Below are 12434 nucleotides of genomic sequence, written 5' to 3'. Positions count from 1 at the left end.
AGTGATCATTTGGGTGATGATGCTACTGAAAATCAGGTACATTAAATTTTGTGTGCTTTTGCTATTGTAGCCAAAGTAGAGGAACTCCATGCTATTTTTGGTTACATTATAAGGTTTAACAGTATCAGTGAAATTATGCAAGATGCTGATGTGGATTTTGCAATATTTTTTGTTTCAAATTATTTGGAAAATAGTTTTTGTCAGAAGTGTTTTACTGTAATTCATACTGCTTCTACATCAGTGAACGTCCATTAAGACCTATGGTAAATGCTGGTAGAGGTTATGTTATATAATGATGCTGAAAGTAGGATGTATCCTTGTACGTACTTTATAGCACTAAATCAGGTTGGGCTGGGGACAGATAGGTTAGGGTACAACCTTACTGTATATTTTACTCATACAGTATTTGTGTTCCTCATCTGAGAACCCTGGTTTTTCATTTTGAACCCTCATCAATGTTAGAAACAGAGGGGTGTCCTGCACATGACAAAATATTGGTAAAACTACATTTCCATGCCGACTTCAATTATGGACAACTTATAAAAATTATTTTATTTTTTACACTGCATCTCTTGCGTTTTGAACATCTTTATCTATACGCCCACTGCAGTAAATGCTCCTCCCCTAATCTGTTACATATGAAAGTAAGAGAAACAATAGTAGCAGTAAACAGTAAATTTTTACATTAAACAATAATTGTATTCCAGAGTTCAAAATAAGGCTTTCCTTAGTGTGTGTTTTGAATTTTTATAATGTTCATTTCCTATCATTATGGGGGGACCACATTGGGAAACTGGGGATTTTGGGTGGGGGAAAACATACGAGTGTAATACAGGTATGTGTTTCAACCTAACCAAAAATAATGTGCTCTGTCTTAACTTGGCTGGGAGGGGGTCACTTTGCACCCCCCGGACCCCAACCAAACAGAATCCATGGCAAAGTAAATTAAAATAAATAATGGGATTGCAACCTAACCTAACCACACCTGACCTAAGCTAATCTAGGATGCATGATCCTTATCCAGCTGGTTGGGGAGTATTTACTGGTCCCCATCATTTAACACAACCTAGATTACCAGTTACTTACTTACCAATCATGTGGTGTCACTTTGAAATTGTTTAATAATCAGAATCAGAGCTTGCAGAAGTATCATAGGGATGACATTTCACTTGTTTTGGGGTTTTCCCAATCAAAAAAAACCTGTTTCCTGTGGTTCCATATATATATTATATATATATATATATATATATATATATATATATATATATATATATATATATATATATATATATATATTAAAACTACAAATTTGTTGTCAAAATTAAATGTGAAATACAGTACTGCTATGCAGATTAAATAATCTATGAAATACGAGTTACACGTCCGCACCAAACTTGCCACACGCAGCCTAAGAAATTAAGGCAGTTTTGTAAAGCAAGGGCCGATTTCTAAAATTCCACTTGACTGGTGAAGCTTAGACCAAAGAACTGATCAAGGAAAGTAGCCAGGTACAGGCTGTGGCTAGTTTCTTTGACAATATATTAGGGCATGGTTAGTCATACCATCGTCAATGATGCCCATTAACATGCCTTTCAACTGTAGGGTCCATATGATGTATTTCATGTAGCAAACAAACAATTATAGATTACAACTAAAATATACAATATACTTAACGGTAATAAGTGGAAATAGCAAAAACAGAGCCTCTAATTTTTAGCAACTATGTACAGTATATCAAAACCCACAAGTCACAATTCTTGTAACACAGTAACGTTTTGCAACAGTCAAGGACAGCAAATGTAAACAATAATAACACGACCAAGATAAAGATCACTCCAAAAAAATGTCATTTGACAAGATTATTTCAGCTCTTTTAAGCGTTTGCTGGCGTAATTTTTAACTTATTTTTCTCTGAAATATCAACAAACTTAATATATTTCATTAAAATCCTTGCTTAGCAGGTAAATGCAAATGATCTTCCTGAAAATATAACAAATTTATACTGACCTCTAGTCAGGTTTCCCTTGTGTTTCTGTTCGGTTTTGCTCTCGTGGTTAAAACGTCACTGTCTACTATGCTCATTTTGTGTTTACGGATAGAAGTTGTCGTCATTAAAGCTTTGAAATGTAATTGTAAACACTTATTTTATTAATAGTGAAATTATTTGATACAGAACTTGGACCATTAGTGATAATTTCAATAGATATTAGCCTAGAAGACATTAATTTCTGGATGCAAGCTTTGCATTATGGCAATTGATGATCGTTCCAGCCTGTTTTCTCATAAATCCAAGGTGTTAACTGCTCTTCACAATCAGTCTCACGAGAAAGCAATATTTAGGCCCAGTCTCATCTAGGAAAGGCAGTCCAGTGAGAAAACCCATAATTAGTTGGAATTCATTTATTCTGTAGTGAAGTTACGGAAATATGTTAGACCTAGGATCGTCGTCAATAGGCCCAGCAGCAAGTCAGAGTTCGACCAATCCTTCGAAATTGACTTGACCAACCGAAAGGTATGTGTATTTATAAAACAAAGGTGTAGAAGTATGGAACAGCTCCGCATGGGGTTGTGAGCGAGGTACAAACGAGATTGCAGGTCAGAAGCTTACTGATTTATTAATTCACAAAGGTCAGTAGTCCCGACCTCTTGACAGATGCATCTGTGTTTTTCACGGATGCAAAATGACAGATGCATATATGTAAAACATTTGAATATAAAATAAATGTACATGGTTGTATAGCAGGCGTAATAATGTACAGAATGGTAACAATGCATGAAAGGTGGCGATGACAATGTTGGAGGTATTTACATCGATCATTCTCATGAGAATCTGAGTTTCAGCCGCATGGCGACCGCGTTGTTGTTCACGTGCGGAGGAAGTTGATTCGTCAGGTAGACCTACCACTTGGGGGCTACAGTGTATTACCTTGAAAATTCCCTTTTTTTTTAATAGTATTTCGGTTGCTTATCAAGGATTTACCATTATTTTTTGCCGGTCGGCAGTAATTAGATAAACCTCAGAGATGATATTGTGTCTTTGGCATCCTGGAATGCTATCCTGCATGTGCAATGTTAGCCTATATGGGAACTTTTAGTAAAAAGTGGAGTTTCACCTCGCCGTGGGGTGGGGGGCGCATGGTGGCAGAGCCCCCAGCCTAAGTAACACAGCCTACTAGGGAAGGTTAGTTTAGTATAGTTCCTCATACAATAGCTTTCCCTAGCCAATCCCTTCTTGAACATATGGCTTCCTAATAATTTGCGCATGCACGGAACCATTTCATAACAACATGACAGTCCGGCCTTTCTCGCAGTAATTTCCCCCATCCAAAACCCCACGTTCCCAAGGGGTCTCCAACCATGATGGGTAGAGATATGTGGTTAATAACAATTGGCCGGTAATAAACAACAATACCTTCTTCAGCAGCAACATTTAAAAGTATGGGAAAAATCAATTTCCAAGGTAATAATCCATGTGGAGTTGTTCTGTAGTTTTACCCTTGGAGGAGATATCTAAGTGTTTTGTGATTGTCAGTGAAGGTCAAAGATCCAGTCCTTGTATTTTGATAGTTACCTGGGTAATTTTATACATTAGCACCATGCCTGTTTTTACCTTTTCAGCTGGTTTTTTCTACACTTTTAAGGGTTCTTATACTGGCAGTGCATCTGTTTGTTGTCAGCCAAATGGAATGTCCCTTCGCCATGTTTAGTACTGGCCCAGGCTTGGTTGGGTACCCATACGTTAACAAGTTATTGCACTTGTCGGACGGGATATGAACTGTTCGAAACAGACGTACCCGTGCTCTGTCTTGTGAAGGTCGCCTATGGAAACCCCCTTGTTGGATGGACTTCAGGGGTTAATTACAAGTTAATTAGGCTCGAGTGCCAAAAATGAAAGGTAAATTCATAATTAGCAACCAAAAAACTGTAGAAAAGGTCAAGTTATAGCGCCATCGGCTGCGCGGAGCTACTATGTAGTTCTGCCGTTACCTGATTGTATGGAGAAAGAGGAATAGGCCTAGAACTATTTTACCAAATATCAAATTGGTGAATTTTGGTATCAAGTTAAATCTAATATAATTATATCAGATTTTAAAGTTATTATTTTACAGGCATGTCATTGTTCATAAGGACAGGTGTATTTCATAATTCATTAAAAGTGTATATGATCTTTTTTGCGTTTTTTAATTATACGGGTAGATCTTCACCTAACCTAACTTAGGATGTTTCATATTTGAGATATCTCCAACTTTGGTAACTGGGATCTAGATCTTGTACAGGAAAATATTGACTGTTAAAGTGAATTACTCAGAACCTTCCTTGGTGAAATAGTCCTCGTAAAATATTTTTAGGTTTAAGGCAGAAACATTTTATTAGATTCTGGTGATTTAATGGAAAATCCATGGAAAACCCATGCCTGCAACTACAAATGAGTGTCATGTGACTTGTTTGTTACTTACCCATCTTTTTCCAGCAGACTTGTTTAAATTTAATCCATAAATTAAATGGAAGATTACCCATTTGTTGAGGAATAAACCATCAGATTAGTTTTGACTCACTCTGGTACCTGAGTTTGGCTATGGCTTAAGCAGTTGGTGAAAGTTTCCTTTGAATAACAAAGTACTATTCAGTAAGTAGTCGTGGAGGAACAGACCCTATGGTACTGGATATCTTAGGTAACAGACTTTGTCTGAGATGGATGTGAATGAATGCCACTTGATTGTGCTTCACTGAGGTGTGCAAGAAGGAATTCTGTTTAAGAGTGCATGTGTGAAGTGGATAAGAAGGTTGTGTATTGTTACAGGACTCTTATGGTAGTGCTTAGACATCCTTCATGATTGCCATTTTCAGTATCTTGGGAATCCATTCTTATTGTACTGTGACTATCAGGCAGATGTGTTGCTTACAGAGTAGCTTTAATTTGTACATTTTTTATTATAATGATTGCATGTCTTATTTGTTATCAGCAATGGTTTGTTTAGAAAACCTGCACTCAGTACCATATCTCTTTTTACTCAATGACAAGCATTATTAGGGGTATTATCCACCCAAGAGTCTTCCATTAAGAGGTTCTGCTACTTTCTGTATTTCTTACTTAGCTTTTTTATTCTCTGGTAAAAATGATGATATTGATATTAATGATATCAGTCACAACATTTTATTCTCTTCTTCATTGATCTTGAGTTTACATGGACAGCATACAAGAACATAAAAAATTATTTTTCAGAATGTCAAATTATATTAGACTGTACACAGTTGAGTATGCACACTAATAGTCACACATTGTTTCATACCATACTGGATTCAATTCAATGAAAGCTTGTCCATCATAACAAGTTGCCTGATCATGAATTCTGCCAAGGAGAGTTTGATTGAGGATCAGCCAGGCAATTTCACAGCCACAGGTAAATGGGTTACCTACAGAAAAAAGAAAACAAAGGAAGTTTAGGAGGAGTTTTTAAATTCGTATATGGTACTCTTATATGTATGTATATTTGTATGTTTGTATGTGCAGTACTGTATGTAGGCCTATGTGAGAAAGTGTTGATGTATATATGCAGTGACAGATATAAATTCTCATAAGCAAACTAACCTGCTATATAAAGCATTACATTGTCTTCCAGTAAAGGTTTCCATGTATCCTCAGGCAATTCTGTGAGGGAATTGTAACTCAGTTGCAGTGTCCCAGTGACACCTGTGGGAGATTAGATTTTTCGTCCTTATTCTTTGACCAGTAGAAATATCAAACGCAGAGAGGAAAACATTAACCACAACCTACTATATTTAAGCAGGAAAGCCTTTTAAACAAACATTTGATGCATACAAATAGAGACCTTTAAGGATATGTTAGCATAAGAATATTAAATATGAAAGTAAAACAAAAAAGTTTTGGACTATATGTAAAGAAAAATATGATTATACAATTTGTATCTATGCAGTGTACTTATCTGGAAGTATAGCGTTGTTTAGACAGTATAGAATTGTAATCTTTAGTCTACAAAAGGTATTTTTAACTTAACTGAATCATTAAAACTACTGGGGTATGCGAATGGATCCAGTATTTTGGATATGTGAAATGTAGCTACCATAGCCTGTACCCAAGATGATAGTGGAGCTGTTAGCTAGTGGTTCCCCAGGGAAACCAACTTAGACACATTAGGTTGTCAGCTAGCCTATTTTCTCTGCACCGTGTAGGAGGGACATTTTAGCACTTTAACAGTTTGACTGCCTTTTGTGTTTGTCAGTGTCTAATTCATGTACTGAATTTTACATGCTGTACCTCTCTTCTTCTCCATTCTCTTGCATGAAGTACAATAATGGTGTTTGTGTTTTGGATTACCAGTCACTTGAAACCATAAGTAACTGTAAATTTCAAGAAAAGACCATCATATAAATTAGTAGTGGGTTACTAGGTTTAAGTAGGTACCAGTACGTATGTTACCAGAAATTAATGAGTTACTGGCTAGTAATTATTCAGAACTCATTTGTGTGATATTACTCCTCAAAAGAATATTATAAATAGGTAATGGTTTACTACTTAAAATTAATAATGAGTTTCCAGTGTCTCCGGCTGCCAGAAGTAATTGTAATGCCAATAATGCTAATTATATATGACGCTAAGTCGGCTTCTGAAGGCAGTTTAAAAAGATCATGATTTAAATGCCTAACATTTATACATATTTAACTTGTGTAAATATTCATGCATGTGTTATGTTTTAATTATGAAGAGTATATATTTATTTTTTTTTATGAATTTCCTTGATATTCTGAAATGTAGTTTTATAAGCCGAACATCAAGTTTCAGAAAGATACAAGCATCAAATGTACAAAAGTTTGATCACCAGTGACGAATGTCAGATAGACCATTCCTTGTACTGCAGTCAACTTGATAATGAGGTAAATATTGAATGAAAGTGGCTTTACACTAACACAGGATTTTGTGATGAGCTGATAACCAGAAAATACTTTTGATTAGATAGAGTGGGTAAGGCTCTGTCAAGGAAATCAGTGAATCACAGACTATGTGCATGTGATTATCAGTATCAGAAAAAGCTTTTCACCATCAAGTAGTTGCTAATACATCACCAATGAGAAATCATGAAATTAATTATCCCAAAAACTTCAAGTCCCCAAATTTACTGGAAGTAATGACTGAATCAGTAGTATCAGAATTCCATTTTCAAAACAGAAATTACATAGACTAACTTGCAGTTACTAACAAATTATAAGCCAGAGATAATTTGTCTCTGTACAGAAATTACTGAGTCTCCTTACCGTTACAAATTAGTCACTAACCAGAGAAAGCTCCTGGAGGTATATTTGTAATTCGATTACTGTTGAGGAGTAAAGTGTTGTTGGATCCATACATAAGAAATCCATCCGTTGGAATGGAGCCGATATTGTTGCTTTCCAGACTTATGTATCCAAAATTGTTGTTGGTAAAGGTGTCTTAAAAGAAAGAATAGATAAGAAATCTAAAACGTATCATTTTGTACATGTGCATCTCCAAATATTACATGCATATAAGCACATTTTATTTTTCACTTATTCATTATCCCAGGTGCTCTCAGTAATATTCAAACTGCTGTACTTACCAGGTTGTAGTTTTGCTAGTGAACAAAATGAAATTTGTATTGTGTTAAGTGCTGGTAGGTATTTAAATGCATTAACTGGAACCGCATCCCAAGCGTAACCTTGTAGAACGAGCCTTGACAGTGTTGTTGAATATAGCTGAGGAAATTCTATCAAAGCATTGTACGAAAAGTCAAGTGACCATAAACTGGAGAATTGTGAGATCTCTGGTATTGAAACGAGGTTGTTGTTGATTAGAGTAAGGGTCATCATAGTGTTGTAACTGTTCTCTAGGGCAGAATCTTCTAGTTCAATTAGTGCAGAGTCCCTGATGTCTATGTTCTGGAAGGTACATTTGCCTAGGTCTCCTCCACGCAGTGCATTCAGACGTATGTTTCCTTGTATTGTCAGTGTTCTGAAGTTAATGAAAGGGAATCGCTTGCTGAAGACGACCCTCAGCTGATCCTCACTTGTTACATTTGAGCAGTTGATATCCATAGTTGTGTTGCTAATTGCATAACATTGACATGGTAGGATGTCATGAGGGTTTGGGCAGGGAATAGCCGTGGGTAGACTCGTGTCGTTAGAAATGGTTAGAGTAACATTATCTGACAATAGATCTTTTGGTTTACTTGCGTCTGTTGACAGTTCGTGGGGTTCATATGCCTGGGCAATTATCCACAAGTATGCCATTGCATACAGCACAAATACATATTTGGTCCATGTGGCTGCCATTTTAGAATGCTGCAGGTGGCTGGGAAATCAGAGAAAAGAAATAGAAATGTAAGACAATATGTACAGAAGAGATGGAGGTACAAGTATTAGTATGTTCCACAAGAAGAAACGAAACATTACCCAAGAGCAGTATGCAAGTTAAGTTGCAGCGCTACATTTGATAATATTTGAATACTTCTTACATACAAGTAGAGCTTTGTTTCACATATTTTCTTTTATATGGGCTGGAATGATGGAAGTTCTTATTCATGAAAGATTAGTTTAAAAGTTGTCCCATGTACTGTATGATCCAGGCAGTAGGTGGTTATACCCTCTTAACATATGTCTTATCAGGTTTTTTATTTTTGTATTAATTTTTTTTCAGACCGAATTACTGTATTGGTTCTTTCCAAATGCTCTGATATCTCTCCCACGCATGTTCAGATACCCAGATAATTTTCCTACCTTGGTCAGATGGCCACATGTCTCCCACTCATTCAGAAGCCCCAGATATGTTTCTCGCTCGTTTAGATGCCCAAGGTGTCTCCCAATCATGTTCAGATGTTTAAATGTCTCTCTCATTCTCATTGATATTTCCTTATATCTCTCGTACTCAAATTCAGAGATCCTGTTGTCTCTCCAACTGAAGCTTAGATGCTCGAATATCTCCCATGAATGTGAGACGCATTGGTATCTTTCCAACTTCCAGTCAAGTGCCTTGAAATCTTTCGAATTTAGGGTGGAAGGCTTTGATATCTTCAGCATTCATTTATAATTATCCTGATAAACTTCCCACTCACATTCAAGTACCATATCTACCAGGCTCGTGTTTGTGGAACAGTTTTAAAAAATCAACCTGTATTATTTTCATTTTTAGCCCCTGAACGAACAGATTGGATTTGCTGCAGTTAATTGATACCGTCTGTTAGTAGTTGTAGTAATATTTATTTGGATTTTTAACGGCTCCCCCTCAGGTGCCACCCTTAGTTATTTATATTGGGTTACATTCTGTACCAGTATACACACACATATGTATATATATAATTATATTATATATACAAATAATCAATTTTATTCTCGATGTTCTATATTCCCCTTCCTGTACACATTGTATATGTAAACAGTTTGGCCTTTTATATCAGAAAATTATTATTATTATATTGGTATGAAAAAGAAAATGAACACTCATATATCGAGCGTACTTCCGCCAAGGCACTGGTATAATAATAATAATAATAATAATAATAATAATAATAATAATAATAATAATAATAATAGTAGTAGTAGTAGTAGTAGTAGTAGTAGTAGTAGTAGCATCTTGGAAGGAACCAAATACAGTGCAGAATACAAAGGCCAGGAAAATCAAGAGAGAAAACTGCGGGGCAAATTTACCTGTTTTAAAGGAGTGCTGTTCTGAACGTGATCGACAAATATAAAGTTCAAGGAAATGAGATTCCTTTAAGTAGGCAGTGGACGTCCTCTTTTATAGAAGGTTTTGTGAAATGAAACATGTGGAGAAAAGACGTTGTTGATAATACCTATCTCTCTTTTTTTTTTTTTTTTTTAATGCAGTTCTATTGTCATACGTTATCTCGGAGTTCACATGTACATTCGGGACGTGTATGCTTGCGTATCATACACATTATACTTCCCTTGTATGCTCCCTGAGGCATGCATCACTACCCTAATGCAGTTCTCCTTGTACTTTCATCATTTATTTACATTTTTATTTATTCACTTACTAATTTGTTAATACCTTTTTTTTAATAAGTGATCTCTCTTTCTGTATTTCCCACTACCTTCTGTTACTTCTTTTTAATAAACACCATATTCTTTGGGAGTTTAAATTTCAGTGACCCCTGTGGGCTTATTCCATATGAATAGGGTTCATCTTCTGATTGATAGTAATAATACTCATGCATTTATGTTCATGTATATACATACATGTATGTGCTAAGGTGTTTTTGGATAATGTATATGTTTGAATTTCTTGGATGTCTCTGAGGTCCCTTATCTTTTTAGTACTTTAGTGTACTTATGGAATAGAATAAGTGCCGTGTAATCAAAGGTACCTTTTACGAAACTGGATCTTGGTTTTTGTGAACTATATTTTTCAAGGGCCCTACTTGTGTTTATGCTTTCGGTCGTATTTTTCCGTTGTAAGTCTTATATATTTTGGGTTTCCTCTCTCTGTTGTGATTTGATTCAAAACATATTTTATATTAAACTTTTGACTGGGAGTCAATGCTAAGGTCAGTCAGGATAGGGGTAACTGTCCCGTGGGGATTTGTTCATTATTAATCTGGTGGCCTAATTAATTATTTATACTGATTTTCTTTTGTAAATAATTTGGTAGGCCAAATAGTGTATATGTATGTATATACACACACACACACAGACACACACACACACACACACACACACACACACACACACACACACACATATATATATATATATATATATATATATATATATATATATATATATATATATATATATATATATATATATATATCTTAGTTTCACCAGACCACTGAGCTGATTAACAGCTCTCGTAGGGCTGGCCCGAAGGATTAGATTTATTTTACTTGGCTAAGAACCAACTGGTTACCCAGCAACGGGACCTATAGCTTATTGTGGAATCCGAACCACATTATGACGAGAAATTAATTTCCATCACCGGAAATATATTCCTCTTAATTCTTCACTGGCCGATCGGAGAGTCGAACGCTGGGCCAACAGCGTGCTAGCCGAGAGCTCTACCCACCCCTCCAATGAAGAACTCTCTCTCTCTCTCTCTCTCTCTCTCTCTCTCTCTCTCTCTCTCTCTCTCTCTCTCTCTCTCTATATATATATATATATATATATATATATACATATATACATATATATATATATATATATATATATATATATATATATATATATATATATATATATATATATATATACAGTATATATAAATAGATAAATATATACTATTTGGCCTACCAAATTATTTACAAAAGAAAATCAGTATGAATAATTAATTAGGCCGCCAGATTAATAATGAACAAATCCCCACGGGACAGTTACCCCTATCCTGATTGACCTTCGTTGACTCCCAGTCAAAAGTTTGATATAAAATATGTTTTGAGCCAAGTCACAATAGAGAATGGAAACCCAAAATATATAAGACTTACAACAGAAAAATACGAGCGAAAGCATAAATAAAAGTAGGGTCATTGAAAAAGAAAATATGTATGTATGTATATATATATATATATATATATATATATATATATATATATATATATATATATATATATATATATATATGTATATATATATATATTATGGAGAGAGAGAGATTGCAAAACAGTAGTCACTGTTTATGGTGGTGTTAATGTAAATCTAGTAGGAGATTCCTGTGCCAAAAACTTCCACATCTTGAGCCAGTTCTTATGCCTGCACAGAGGGCTTTTGCTTATATCCTTTGCACATTGTTTTGTTTCCTGAATATGATTTTATATATAATATATATATATATATATATATATATGTGTGTGTGTGTGTGTGCAATGTAGATATTGTTGTACTTTCAACATGCAAATTCCTTCACACCAGTCCTATGGTTATCCAAAATGAAAAATACCAAATGTTGCGCCTGTATAATCTCTCTTATCTTAACCAGGTATTAAGGATGAGGATGATGGCCCCATACCCTGGTTGGTAACCATCACAATCAAGTAACTACGTGTTAGCTACCAAATTTACTGGCTGGATCAAAAGATAGGTATTAGATTTATAGGAAAATGAACCTGAATAGCTTCCTCAGGCCTGGGATCGATTTTTGGGACTGTCGCTGTTGGGGTAAGAATAATAATATAGCATATATATATATATATATATATATATATATATATATATATATATATATATATTTTAACACTGTGATTTATATACAATCATGAAGCTACAAATGTCGTTTAATATCCAATTCACGCTACTTCGGGAATATCCCCGATGGGGAATTGTCACTGAAGGGGAATTTTATGTGATAAATGGATCGGTGTTGAGCGGGTAGACCGTCGACTGGAGTCGTTGGAAGGTAACTGTGTCGAGGGATCGAGACCCGGCAGTACCAATCCATTTATCACTTAAAAAAA

At 35.3% G+C, this 12434-nt stretch overlaps 2 protein-coding genes across 3 annotated transcripts in view; one reads left to right on the top strand and one right to left on the bottom strand.

Annotated features, from left to right (window-relative positions):
* The first annotated feature begins 2028 nt into the window (after positions 1-2028).
* The window catches only part of LOC136853050 (uncharacterized), a 33834-nt gene continuing 23428 nt past the window's right edge, over positions 2029-12434 (top strand). For both annotated transcript variants that reach the window (XM_067128274.1, XM_067128273.1), the window contains exon 1: positions 2029-2512. The gene's annotated coding sequence lies outside the window, so the exon portion shown is untranslated. The remainder of the gene's footprint in view (positions 2513-12434) is intronic.
* LOC136853043 (oplophorus-luciferin 2-monooxygenase non-catalytic subunit-like) lies at positions 5140-9775 on the bottom strand. The gene is made up of 5 exons (XM_067128251.1): positions 9676-9775; positions 7593-8323; positions 7294-7446; positions 5591-5692; positions 5140-5415 (listed from the first exon to the last, which is right to left on the bottom strand). The coding sequence occupies exons 2-5, from the start codon at positions 8302-8304 to the stop codon at positions 5267-5269; spliced, it is 1116 nt and encodes a 371-aa protein (XP_066984352.1). The 5' UTR covers positions 8305-8323; positions 9676-9775; the 3' UTR covers positions 5140-5266.

This window comes from Macrobrachium rosenbergii, chromosome 26 (genome assembly GCF_040412425.1).
Source record: "Macrobrachium rosenbergii isolate ZJJX-2024 chromosome 26, ASM4041242v1, whole genome shotgun sequence".
Lineage (NCBI taxonomy): Eukaryota > Metazoa > Arthropoda > Malacostraca > Decapoda > Palaemonidae > Macrobrachium > Macrobrachium rosenbergii.
The sequence above is the reverse complement of the archived record's forward strand: the minus strand, read 5'-3'. Positions and strand labels throughout refer to the sequence as shown.